At 35.6% G+C, this 14,398-nt stretch overlaps 1 protein-coding gene across 2 annotated transcripts; it reads left to right on the plus strand.

Moving 5' to 3' along the window:
• Window positions 1-812: 812 nt before the first annotated feature.
• ELOC (elongin C) lies at window positions 813-9,422 on the plus strand. Of its 2 annotated transcripts, XM_070942202.1 has the most exons (4): window positions 813-903; window positions 5,502-5,544; window positions 6,900-7,043; window positions 8,984-9,422. In XM_070942202.1, the coding sequence occupies exons 2-4, from the start codon at window positions 5,541-5,543 to the stop codon at window positions 9,172-9,174; spliced, it is 339 nt and encodes a 112-aa protein (XP_070798303.1). In that variant the 5' UTR covers window positions 813-903; window positions 5,502-5,540; the 3' UTR covers window positions 9,175-9,422. The 2 variants fall into 2 exon arrangements, with proteins under 2 accessions (XP_070798303.1, XP_070798304.1); XM_070942203.1 differs by lacking the exon at window positions 5,502-5,544 and having other exon boundaries at window positions 837-903.
• Window positions 9,423-14,398: the final 4,976 nt, after the last annotated feature.

A 14,398-nucleotide genomic window follows, 5' to 3' on the forward strand; every position in this document is an offset into this window, starting at 1 on the left:
TACACCCAAGGCACAGGTAGACTCTAGCCTAAAAGAAGCGTTTTTCAAAAATTGTCAACTTTAAAACGAGTGTACTTCAACGTTTCATGCTGGCTGGGGAATTCTGAGTGTTTATTAGAGTTGCCTTCTTCGAGTTGCCAAGTTTGAAAAACTTACAAGGAAAATAATCAACTTCTACAATTTGTTAGTGTGATATTCTCATCACAAGACCGAGGTTGTTCGAGTCTTTTGGTCCAGATTTTTGTAAACAGCTCCCTATGTGTGTATAGGAGAAAGAAAAAGTGCCTTTGCTTAGATCCATTTGAGAGCTAAACAACATATACATACTGGGATGCAGCGGTGGGAGTGTCGGATAAAGCAGGGGTCTCCAACCTTGGCAACTTGAAGCCTGGTGGACTTCAACTCCCAGAATTCCCCAGCCAGCAAAGCTGGCTGGGGAATTCTGGGAGTTGAAGTCCACCAGGCTTCAAGTTGCCAAGGTTAGAGACTCCTGGGATAAAGCACCCGAGACACAGGTACTGCTCTGCTTTCAGCCAGGGAAGGGGTCACTCCAGTGTACTTCACAGAGCGAGCAAGCTTGACGTAGCTCTTAATAATTCAAATCTGCACAGGACCGTTCGTCGGCATTTTACAATACCGTTAGTAAAACGTCTCTCCCTCCAGTCATCCGAGTTACCCGAAAAAAAGATTCCCGCAGTTGCTGCTTCCCATAGCGTGCTACTCTACATTATATCTCTATCGTATTTCGTTTTACACCCCCCCCATCACTTCCCGGCCTTACGTTTCGGATACCGGAAATCGTTATCGGTGACCTACCGGAAGTAGTTTCTGCGGAGGATTGTCCCGGCTGGAGTGGTGTCGTTCCTGAGAAGCTGCCTCGCGGATTTCAGCGGGTGGGAAGCGGTGAGTTGTTCGGCCTGGTAGACACGTTTCTTTCTGGCGTGTTTTGTTCGTCACGAGGACTCGAGAGCCGTGGGGAAGGGGCTGGTGTCAATGCTGGGGGGGCGGAAAGTGACTTAATCCCGGGCTTGAATCTCTTCAGCCAGCCTTCCCCTAACGGTGCTTCGCTTTGCATTGGGAAAGCCGCTCTTGCCTCTGATAGGACTTATCGATGCCCTCTTAAAAGCGCCCCGTGTCTATTTTCCTCCCTGAACCCCCTGAAAATTACGTTTTATCCTCAGAGCTGCCACGTCTGTAGACACACAGGGTGTGAAAAGCACCCTGTAAGGGTTGCTCCGCTTTCTTCCCTTTTAGTAAGGATTTAAGAGGACTTTATGTCAATTTTTTTTTTCTGTAGGCTTCACCTCTTCCTTATTTGTGAACTCCTGGATGGATTTTTCTCTTGGGCTGTCTTTGCCATACATATTTTCCCCCATCATTTCTTTCCTCTATTCTAGTGTTTCTCAACCTTGGTAGCTTGAAGATGGGTGGACTTCAACTCCCAGAATCCCCCAGCCAGCAGCGCTGGCTGGGGGATTCTGGGAGTTGAAGTCCACCCATCTTCAAGCTTCCAAAGTTGAGAAACACTGCTCTATTCTCTAGCATTCTTCTCTGCTTCCCCCCTCCCCCACCCTTTATGATTAAAATGAAATGGTATAGCAAGATATTCATAACTCAAATGTTTGGGTAGCTTAGAAATCAAGCGTGGTGGCTTTGGTAATGTGATACTATTCCATCACTCTTCTAAAATCTGTTCTTTGCCTACAATTCCCAAGTATTTTTCAACGTTATTTAAAATATGATCCATGCAAGATGAATACGGATTATACCATGCTTCCTTCGGGAGTCCTTCGGGAGAAGGGCGGTATATAAATCCAAATAAACCTAAACCTAAACCTACTTGTGCCTTCCAGACAGTGCTGACTCCTACCAACTGCCTGGATTTCTGCATGTTTTTTTTGGCAAGATTTAAGAAATGGTTTACTGTTGCATTCTTCCTAGACCTGAGAGAAAGTGACCGTCCCACAGTCACTCAGCTGTCTTTGTATCTAAGGCAAGACTAGAAACCAGAGTTTTCCAGTTTCTAGCCTGGTGCCTTTACCACTGCACCAAACTGACTCTGTTACTGTACATATAATGCTAGGGAATTAGGTACAGCAATAAATTATGTATCAAAACCAAATCATACCTATCAGCCTATTCTTAATATGGAGCACTCAAAGTATATAATATTAGGACTGCAACTGCCCCAGATTCTCCAGGTAATGTAGTTGTTTGTCATGCTAGGTAAAATTTCTAAGAATTATAGATCTGAATGGTACCATAGGAGAAGGAGCTACCTATGTAGTGTCACTTTGTGTGTGCACAAGCAACAAAAACAAATCTTTTCAAATCCAGTTTGGTGAAACTGATTTTGATTCCGATTAAATTAGCGACTGTTTACAAACTAAGATTTAGAAATTTAAAATCTCAAAAACACAAGTCAGTCCATTTTGTTTTTCACAATGCCCAAGCTGTCCCTCTAGGTTTCTTGCAAAAGGAGATGGAAAAATTACCCTTTTCACCATTTTTCTGAGATTGGTATTTTGGAGGTACAGTATTTGAGTCTCAAGATTAAAAGCTCTTCGTGTATCTGTCCTCCATGAAGTTATCCAAATCCTTTTTAAAACTATCCAGGCTAGTGGGCATTATTACATCTAGTGCTAATTAATTCAAGAATTTAACAGTTCTTGTGGACTAGGATGAGCAACCCAAAATAACTAAAACTTTTAAAATGTTTATCTGATATACTGAAACTGAAGGCACAATGTAGCTTTCTGATGAGATGAAGCATGTCCACTTTCAGGGCATGTATTTGACCAATACATCTTTGATTTCATATTTTAAAAGGCAACATGTATAATTTTGGGCAAAATTAGATTAAATATTCAGGTAGTAGTGCCCCTTCTATAGGAATAATACCTCCCACAGGAAAGAGCCTGTAGTACAGTGGACTAAAGCACTGTTATTAACAGATTAACATCTGCTGCTTGCAATTACTGCAAGTTCAAATCTCACCAGGCTCAAGGTTGACTCAGCCTTCCATCCTTTCAAAGGTAGGTGAAATGAGGACCCAGATTGTGGGGGCAATAAGCTGACTTTGTATAAATATACAAAAGTATGAAGGCTATTTGCTTAACGCATTGTAAGCCGCCCTTAGTCTCCGGTGAAGGGCAGCATATAAATTAAAAGCAAAAAAAATAAAAAAAAATATTCAAATAAATTTGTGAAGGGTTTTGTGCAAAATGACATTCAAAGTCATTTTCTTTGCCCAGTCCCAGTTGTGTTGGTATACTGATCAATTGACAAAGCAGATATTGATGTAATATCTAAGTATGGTCAGGCATTTTTTAATCTCGGTTGTTTTATTCAATAGGTAAATCATGGAATTAGCTGATAGCAAGGCTTGTGTTTTCTTGATTCCCAACTTGGTACATCACAGACTTAACCAAAGTTAAACAATTAAGTTCTACTATTTCTATGTGTATTTCAATTTTAAACAAGATCTCTATCTCTGTATAGTATAGAGAGCAAGACAGACAATTCTGTCTTCTAAATGAGGACAATATTTTTATAATGTGTCTTCAGAATTTTTAACAGTATTCAGCTAACATTACTTCTGGCCATGCTGCCTAGAATGAGAATTTCCTAATCATTACTATGTGTTTTTATCCATAAGGAATTTTGAGGTCCAATGTGTGTGGGGTAGGGATTTATCCTGAAAAATATACCTGTAAATTCAAGAATGAATATATATATATATATATATATTTATATAACTATGTAAATACAGATATAATATTGATATACTTTATGTAAGAATACACATACAATATGAACTGTTCCTTATTGGCAATTATCATACTTGTATTCTGATAATATGGGCAGTATTTTTGCCAGATTTATTCTGAAAATCAAGCTTACACCTGGCCAAAAAAAATTCAGTTAGGTGTTTTTAATAAAAATAGTACCGGTATGTGAAAGAAATTCCTGGACTGACTGATTGTCTATTCATTTACTTTATGGTGGTGTACTATCCTGTGTTTCCACATAGCTTGACTAAATAGATTGGGCTAAGAGTGAGTGAAGACTATATTTATATAGGCTTTTATAAAATTTCCTGACAGTGAGAACAATCAGCCAGTAGAAGACCTTGCCTTCAGAAGTAGTGGGTGCTTTATCACTGGAGGCTTTTAAGAAGAAACTAGACAGCCACCTGGCTAAATAGTAAAGGGTCTCCTGCTCCAGCAGGGAGTTGGACTAGAAGACCTCCAAGGTCCCTTCCAACTCTGATATTCTATGTTCTATAGGCTATAGTCACCAAGTGACTTCTATGACCAGAACCCAGCCACTCTTAATCCAATCATTTTATCATCTTGGCTCTCTGTGCAAGCAATGCCATGGATGTTTAAACAACCTTTCTAGACACTTATCCTTGACCTTTAGATTGTAGGAGATATAATCCAACATATCTGATAGGTATTAAGTTCTGGAAGACTGAATTAAATAATCTGACATGCTTGTTACTGATGATATCTAGTTTGGGTAATGAAACATCTGCAAGAAAAGAACCAAACTTAGAGAGCATCAAAGACCCACTCATTTCAACCCTGAGCTACGCATATTCTCATTTATCAGTTTTTGTCTCTTATTTTGATAGCATTTCCCATGATAATTTGAATGTCTATTAAAAATCCTTCAGGAAAAACATCATTCAGTTAATTAATCTCCAGATAATGTCATAGAATAATCTATTTAGTATAAAATAGTTCTTGGGTTATGACAACAATTGAGAGTGGGACTGCCATTGCTATGCGATGCAGTCCTAAAATGCAGTGTCACATGACCATCACTTAGCAATGGCAATCCTAACTGGTCCAGTGGCTATTATGTTAACTGAAGACGTGGGTTGTTGAGGGAGAAGCAGAGGGAGTCCCAGGTAAGGAGCACAGAGTTGCCACAGAGGGTGGGGAGGGCTCGGGAGGCCTAGCTCATGCTGTGGGTGAGATGAGGGAACTGGGGGAGTGAGTTAGTGCAGGTTTGAGAGGGCTGATAGAGATTGTGCACAGGTAAGAGTATCCACTGCAGATGGGAACAATTTACCAGAGTGATTTGCACCTTTCCTTGCTGGCTTCCCCACTTTGTGAAGTAGTGATCATGTGACTTTGGTTGCCTGTGACATTGTAAATGAACTACATTGAAACCTATTGTAAATGTTTCTGGGCATACAATACCTAGATAAGATTTTAGCCAGGCATGTGATTGGCCAGTCAAATTCATAATTGTGCATTAAGTATCCTTAGATAACCTTGGCCTCAAATTAAGGGGTAGTAATGTAAACACAGTGCTATATATGGTATAGTAATATAGTATAGTAAACATAGCTAAATCATGTTTTTCTTTGAGGTCACTACCAACTGTAGGAAGGACTGCAGTTGTGACCTTGTACTGCCACTAGACAATATTCTTTTTTTTTTCCATAATGAACTTGAATATGTATATACTTTTCCATTTGTTTTCAGATCCTGTTTAAAAGCTCCAAAGGCATTTGTTAAGAAGAGATGGGTAAGGATATTGACAAAAATATCCTTTAGAAGTATATTTGCTTTTTAAGAACATACTCAATATATCATAAAAGTGCTAATTTTACTTTCAGTCATGTTTAAATAAAAACTTGGGTGAGAGTTCAGAGTAGTAATTAATATAATACTTGTGATTGCAGTTGTTTGTTACGGAGTATCTTTTAAGGTTCATTTTGTTTGCTGAATGACAAAATGACACTTGTAATCTTACATTATTTGGAGATATGTATCACTTCCTCAACACCTTCCCCTTTTAAAACGTCAAAAAAAAATTTCCTCACGTTATTTGGAGATAAATCAAGTTTTCACAAAATTAAAGTATGAATAAAATATGAATGAAAGGACATGGGGATTCTAAAAATCTTGAAAAACTGAAGAGGAACAAAGAAGAAAGATGGGCAAATGACAAACCATCAGGAAAACATGCTTCCCTAGAAGGAAGTGGCAGTATAAGCAGTTCTGAAAATTGGAGAAGGAAGGGAAGTAATTACCATCTCAAAGCCTGCATAATTGAACTTTTCCTTCAGCCATTCTCCCTCATGAAGCTAATTTCCATTAACAGCCTATAGAAAGAATTCTACAAATATGGTCCTTTTATAAGTCATGCTGTGAGTATTATCCTGACAGGTGAAATATATTTTTTAAAAAAACAAAGATTGCTAGTACCTGTAGGGAGGGTGGGTATAACAGAAAACACTAGAATTCATTATAGTGTGCTGGAATTATATCTGTATTTAAATTCGATATTTTAAAATTTATTTCCTGTTATGAAGTATTTTAGATAACTGTATCTCAAAATGTTGATAAGGATGGCTTTTTAAAGTTCATCTGATTTGAATATTACCAAGGAATGCTGTAGTATTTTGAAAGATTTCAGGTAGATTACTATTAAAGCAACTTGAGATAAGAACTCTTACAGTATTTATCCTAAATAAGATATATCTCAATATCACATTTACATGTTGGACTTGCTACCATTCTCATATATATTTGCTTTATTTGATTTTTATCCCACTTTTATTACTTTATAAGAACTCAAGGAAGCAAAAATATCTAATACCCTTTCTTCCTTCTATTTTCCCCCCAACAACAATCCTATCAGGTGGGTTAGGCTGAGAGAGATGACTTGTCCAAAGTAACCCAACTATCTTTCATGCCTAAGGCGTGAAACTCACAGTCCTCTAGTTTCTAGATCAACACCTTAGCCACTATACCAAACAGGTTCTCCATGCCAAACTATATATAATATAATTAATTCAATGTTGTATTGTTTATTATTTATTTGTTAAGCCTTCTAATAGTCATAGATTGAAATTATTCATTCATTTCATATTGTAGATGGAGAAGAGAAAACATATGGTGGGTGTGAAGGCCCTGATGCTATGTATGTGAAGTTGATATCTTCTGATGGCCATGAATTCATTGTTAAACGAGAGCATGCACTCACATCAGGAACAATAAAGGCAATGTTGAGTGGCCCAGGTTGGTATATACTCATTTCTGAAAAACTCGGATTGAGAATTTTTTTTTGTCTTATAATACTAGAGTAATCTCTGAAACCAGTTTCTCAAAAAGAACAGTACAGTTTTGTAGGATTTAGTATTTCAATTTCAGTCAGAGACTATGTGTCCAAACAAAAGTGAAAATGATTTTGGAATCACAGGGATTTTCCAATATTACCAGAGAAAAGATTTTAAGCTTTCAGTACATTTTTATAAATCAGTTTTTGTTTTTTTGAAAAGGGAGCAGTTTTGAGTTAGCCATAATACCAATTTGGGTCAATTATATACATTATGGAAAAATAATTTCCATATTCATTCTGCTAATGATAATAATTGTACAATTCTATAGAGACTGAGAGTGCATTTGCTAATACAAGGGATATCACTGGTAGGATCAATTTCCCTTCCTCACTGCAGCCATTTCCTAATAAATATGTTATCTGCCCTGCCCAGTAAATCCATAAAATAGATTTGGGTTCCTACAAGCTAGATTTATGGGGTGAAGGAGCTTATATTTCATATCACATTCATTTATATTTTACATATATTCAATCATGCTTACTACAATTTTATTCTAGGAATAAAATTTACAGATAATGAATAGCTATTAAAATCAGATTTAATTCAAATTTATCACAAATACTTTTATAATAATTAACATCAGTATGGCACAATTCCCAATTCATTTTTTTTCTTTTGTTTTGGAAATAAAATCTGATTCATTTAAAATTCAGTTATTTTAAAAATTGCATTTAATATTGCTCTAGGAATAGTTTTTAAGTTTTAATTAGATAAATGTGAGTTTCAGTTTCTCTAAAATGTAGAGGCCTAATCTGCTTTCAGGACAGAAACAAAGTTATGATAGATTCATGCAGCAACATCTGACAGAAAACAGGTCCCTCGTATATAGTTATAGATATAATTTGTACAGGATTTACTGAGAACTTTAAAAGATATCTGAATGTTGATGTCTTTTTAGCTACTTGGGAAAGCTATGGATGCTTTCCCATATTCCTAACTATAATTTATGATTTAGAATAGCAGTTAACTTCAGTCATTATATTTTTATGTCTGCAAATAAAATAATAATGAAAATATCTGAATAAGACACTTCTCAACTATAAAGCTAGCTCATCAACTAATGGATCAACCATTATCTCTCAGTTTGCTAATTAACACCATGGAATTGTGAATAAAAATGGGACAGCCAAATATGTTTTTCTCAACTCCTTATTGGAAAGCCAGGATAACATAAAAACAGCTCGTCAAAATTTTAGCGATATAATGCAGCAATTATTACTTCTGGATGTAGATCAACAATAGAAAACATATTATTTCACATATCTTCTCAAATACCAATCAGCTATATGGATTCAAGGTGCTTTCCCCCAAAAAAACATTTAATGGGGGCCAATGACTAAATATGGGCTTATCTTCTAAACTACAGGTACTAAACAAAGTCAAGGCTTGAATGAGAACTATGTATGCCAGATACTTATCTATTTTGGCTTTTCCTCCAAGAAATACATGTATGTATCAGAAGGCAAGTGAACAGAGAGGAAATGGTCACAGAATATAACTTTTAATAGTGCAGTTTTCAGCTTTCTCTATATGTATATGTACATGTGCTGTGTGTGTGTGTGTGTGTGTAAGAAGTTAACTTATTTTATTCTGTTTAGATCCAATGGTATAATTAAAACGAATATATCTGAAAATTCATTCTGAATTTGTTCAGGTTGATCAAATTTAAATAATTATAAAAGATAAAGAAGGCATAACAAATCTAAAATGCAGAAGTTCAAGTAGCAGTGGTTTCATTAAATTATATGTATATACATACAAATTCAACACACACAGTTCTGAATTAAACTTTTGTCAAAAAATATACTCATGAGTTATCTTTGTTTTTTATGTGCACAGGGCAGTTTGCTGAAAATGAAACAAACGAAGTGAATTTCAGAGAGATTCCTTCTCACGTCCTATCTAAAGTATGCATGTATTTCACCTATAAGGTTCGCTACACTAACAGCTCCACAGAGATTCCTGAATTTCCAATTGCACCTGAGATTGCACTGGAACTGCTGATGGCTGCAAACTTCTTAGATTGTTAAATAGAATAAATTATAATAAAAATGTAAACCACCCCCTTCCCTTTCAGTATTTAATACACATGTTTAGTTAGCAACTTTTTCGTATAGCATGTTTTATATGTTTGGCCAAGAACTGTACTCATCACTCTGGAGGATATTTCTCACAGTGGTTTTTCATAGGAATCATTCATGCTCAGATTTTGTTTTGCTGCTTACACAAGTACGGACTTCTTACCAATTGATAAATAAACATGCCACGTTATGCATGACCTTTGCCTTATCCCTCAGCAAAAAAATAATTATGTTATCAACGCTATGAATTTGCTGAAATTACTTCTTTCTGAGAACAGATCACAGTTAAAGATGGAATCCTCTCTGGGAATGAATCCGACATCACTCATTTGGAATCCTCAATATTGGGGTATACTACAAATGTGCTGGGGAGGGGGGGTGGAATTTTATGTTAGCATATTCTCAGATTGTGCTAATAATAAAATGGATTTATGTTGTAATTGTAAAAATGGTATATAGCTATGCTTATAACACATTTGTTGCAATACTTTACTGCATTTAGTTTGTATGTTCAAACTATTGATAGGCATTATTACATTTACATAGTAATCTATCATGGTTTTTCCCATACTTCCAGTTCTTGTTTACTTTTAGTAATCTTTATAAATTCATTTATAGGCTTTATAAAAATGATGATTCCCAACTATACTGTCAAATGTAAAATAGAGGATTGTGACAGAATGACACTTCTCAATTTAACATGAGCAAACTTCATCCCGAATAATAAGATTTTCAATCATAACTGGACTTCATTATGTGCAGTAAATAATTTATTAAATCCATATGCCACCTGACTCCCAGCGATTCTGGGTGGTTTACAAATTGTTAAAAACACATAATGCAGTACAAGAAATAAGAAATTAACATAGCAGAGAAAACAAACTCGGATGGGAACAAGGGAAGGAAAAAATAGACATCAACTATCCTCACCAAATCCCTAATGACAATGTCTTCAAGGTCTTTTGAAATCTCATTAGGGTGGAAGCTGTTCAAATCTCGGGAGGAACCTTATTTCGGAGTGCAGATGCTGCTACAGAAGACATATTTTCAGGGTCCCAAAATACAGCATTATTTAATCAGTGGAACCTGGGGCATGCTAATCCAGCCAGAGTGAATCAGCTAGGCACATATTATGGGACAGTATAGTTTAGGACATTATTGTGTGTAGCAGTTTATACATAATCTCTAGAAAGTATAGAGTATGAGTTAAATTCTGTTTTTATCCAGCATTGTTTTTGTTGTTTGAGAGCTGGTTACAATAAGCTCTGTTAAGGTCATTTTGGATATTGGTATTTGGGAACAGGTATGCAAATGTTTCAAGGAACATTCTGCCATCCTTTTCTGACCATGAATCATTCCAACTGCACCAATATTTTTTTTTGCAAACTTCCGTTTTAACAAGCATTACAGAAAATGGTTTTGAATAAAAAAGTTCAATAAATGTACATGCATGGGTGCAATCGGGTAAAAAGAAACTAAAGTTCCACAGATTTGATATGTGTTCAAACTAAGGCATCTGTTCAGTTTTTTAAAAATGAGGTGGGAAATTATGAAAGATTGCCTTAAATACTTAATTTTTTAGAGTTACCTTATTTGTGAAATAAAGTTTTAATTTTCTTTTAGTTGTCTTTTGAGTCAGTCTTGACTCCTGGTGACTACCTAGACTGGTCCCTGCAGTTTTCTTGGAACTATTTCAGAAGTGGCTTACCAGTGCTGCCTTCTTAGGGCTGAGAGTATATCTGGCCCAAGGTCACCCAACTGACTGGCTTCATGCCTAAGGCAAAACTAGAAATTACAATCTCCGTTTCTAGTTTGGTGACTTTTAGATCAATTATAATATTAATTGCATGGTCGGTAAAAGATCTTGATAAATATACTTTGCCATAATTTTATATACTTTTCATAATGTATTCAGGCCAAAACAAGGCATAATATAGGAGTGGGGGGAAATCCAAAGATCCAGGTTTTCTAGTTGAACCTAACATTCAACTCCTGCATATACTAGTTCCCCATTTAGAACTGATGCAAGTGAACATAAGTAAATACTACTTACATTCCAAGTAGAAATTTGCAGTAACAGTGTCTTCTGGCACAATTTGGTCTAAAACCTTATATTAGTCAATTTGATTTATTGCTTTTCCCTTCTTTCCCAGGCCAATATTCCTGTTCTATTTGTTGTACACAAGTCAAGTTTTTTTAATCTATTCTGAATATTGTTCATTTGTGCATGTATTCTGAAAGTATAGTGTAATGTGTTTATTTCAGGATTATTCTCTTTTTGAAAAATGAGGAAGGAACTGATACATAGAAAAGGAGCATTGTGAAAACAAAAAGTATACCATGAATTTCAGTTTTGTTTCCAAATGCTCCTACTATCAGTAGTTTCTAGTTTTGCATGCGCTGAAGATAGGAGAAATTGGAATAATTCTGTTAAGGTATATTGCTCATAGTGAGGTGGCCTCCTGGTACTGCAGTTGTTAGTTGCTATGCAACTGGCCCAACAAAAGAATGTGAATATAAATCTTCCATTACATTGGGTAAGAGGTATAAACAACTATGCTTTGAGGGAAATACAGAAATCTGTTAATTGTGTAAGATGTTCAAATATTCATTTATTTATAAAATAAATTCTGAAATCAATAGAATTTGAAACATCCAGGTCTATAGCTGATAGGAAGCTATCTCTACCCATACCAAGCTAAGAGTTATTTCTACATTACACTGTAAAACTATTCCACTTAAAATATTCTTAGGGATGTATTCCCATACTGAAGTGGATCCACATATTGTCTTTTATGAAACATGCTATTTTCCAATTTTTGTCTATTGTTATTAGTCCTGTATATGCTTACACGATTAGTTTAGATTAGTATTAAATAACATAATTTAATGGATATTTAAAATTAATTATGTTTCAGAACACTCATTTTAATAGTTTCCTTCTTCAGATAGACCTTTTTTAGTGCCTTTGAGTCAATGGTAACTGACCTGATTACCTGGTCTATTCCCTGCAATTTAATAGTTTTACAAGTTTCTGTTTCCCTGGAATAAAAAAAAAATCTTGCAACAAACTACCCATGAGATTTGAAAGAGTAGAATAACACTTATTAGTCTTGTCTTTGGAAGCAGTTGGAACCCTTACAGTTAATCTGACTTTGATAAAGCTAGTATTGCAAACATTCCACAGATATTTTAAATTATTCAGGGAGTCCTAAATTCACATTGATTAGATTCATATGACTGATTATATAGTTTGACTTATCTTGATAAGTCAAACATGGTTAAACAACACATGGCTAAATGCAATATGTAATCAAGTCACTTGGTAATGCAGTTTTCCCCAGTCAGTTATCCTCTAGGTCATGGGTGTCAAACTCGCGGTGTCACGTGATATATCAGAACTTTTCCCCCCTTCGCTAAAACTGGTGGGGCAGGGGCCAGCACATGACACATCCGGCCCGCGAGTTTGACACCCCTGATCTAGGTACAGTAACATGACCATAGAGTGCCTTTGGGTAACAGTGGCTCCCTCACCCAGGAAACGGAAATGAGTGCTTCCCCCGAGAGTCTAACACAACTGGACAGGGGAAACCTTTATGTGTATTTGGGATTATGTTCATACAACATTGTTATTGTTTACACAGCATAGTAGCCCAATGAAATACATATACTTCTTCCTAAGTAAGATAATTATGCCCCTCAAGCAGCCTAGTTAACTTGTTCCATAAACAAAGTACCAGATTGAACTGTTGAAATACTAGTAAGTTCAAAAACAATTCCCCCTGAACTAATAATAGGGAGATAACTGATATAATTTTATTTAATAACAGTTTTAACGAGAACAAGAAAAAAATAATCTGATCTAGATTCATTTGGTTTCTTGTCATATTAGACCTATGGAAGATTATCTGTGGAATCTATTTTTCTACTAGAATCCTGGGGTCTGTTAGCCAAAATCCAGGTGTAAAATAGTAAGCAGACAGATATATATTAAGGAAATGGATGTGTCTCGGTATGCACTCAATCCACAATTTATGATAAGTTCCAAAATCACGCTCACAGAATCTTTAACCCAAAACTCCAATCCTTGTTTTCCTCCTAAATTCAAATGAAAATAATTGAGTAACTGTCAAGACAGTTGGGAGTTAGAAACCCTTGGCAATCTATTCAAAATTGCTCAGTGATCTAACAGATCCTTCTCTAATGTTTGTTCACTTCTTTAAAGCACGCTATTTTAACTATACTAGTTAGATTAATTGCTTTGTCATATGTTAATGTCCATATATCAAAATAAGCTTGAAAATCATTGTTTAGTAAGATGTTAGCAATATATTACACCATTATTAATGGCACTTCGGTTCTAAGGAAAACAATCATGAGCTGTATGTTATAATATTAATTTACTTAAAACAATTAAAAAGAGGGAAATTGATATTTTGAATGTATATACAGGCTATAAAGTATTTTATTTGTAAAAAAAATGAAACCAAACATTTTAAAACAACTTGAAAAGGAAAACAGGAGTTAGCATTCTTGTATTCCAAACCAAACAATAAGTTTGCACAACATGAGGACTGAAGAGAACTTGTACTGATTCCCATACCAAGTCCAAAGAGTGTAATCTTGTGTCCAGTTTGTTATTTGTGTGTGTATTTGTGCCTTTGAGTCAGAATGGACTCCTGGCAACTTCCTGGACTAGGCCCTGCAATTTTCTTAGCATTTTTTCCCCAGAAATTGTTTGCCATTGCCTACTTTCTAGGGCTGAGAATGAGCGACTGACTCAAGATCATCCAGCTAGTTTCATACTTAAGGAGGAACTAGAACTCAGTCTCCCCCATAATCTTAATCACTACACAAAATTACTCCATTAACCAGTGGAATTTCAAAAAAGATTATGGCAAAATGCTTTTTTTAAAATGTCAAATTCAAGATCCATATTAACCTATGTTTTTGTATATCAATTTGCCACATTAGCAAATGTTCTGTATTACAAAAAAACAAACAAACCAACATTTGTGGCTGTAATGGGAATTGTATGGTTGTGGCTGTTTGGCTGGATGATAGGAAAATCTGAAGTGAAGAATCATCTTCCAATTGCTTATTCATTTTCATTATAAATAGATCAGTACCTGCAAACCCTTCATGAACTGATAAACTCATGTATTTATTTCTG

The sequence above is a fragment of the Pituophis catenifer genome, unplaced genomic scaffold (assembly GCF_029215685.1).
Source record: "Pituophis catenifer annectens isolate HBS135680 unplaced genomic scaffold, rPitCat1.0.hap2 SCAF_3, whole genome shotgun sequence".
NCBI classification, from domain to species: domain Eukaryota; kingdom Metazoa; phylum Chordata; class Lepidosauria; order Squamata; family Colubridae; genus Pituophis; species Pituophis catenifer.

Coding starts and splice junctions, on each gene's coding strand:
- ELOC (XM_070942202.1), top strand. Junction 7,044..8,983: donor GGCAATGTTGAGTGGCCCAG/GTTGGTATATAC, acceptor TTATGTGCACAG/GGCAGTTTGCTGAAAATGAA.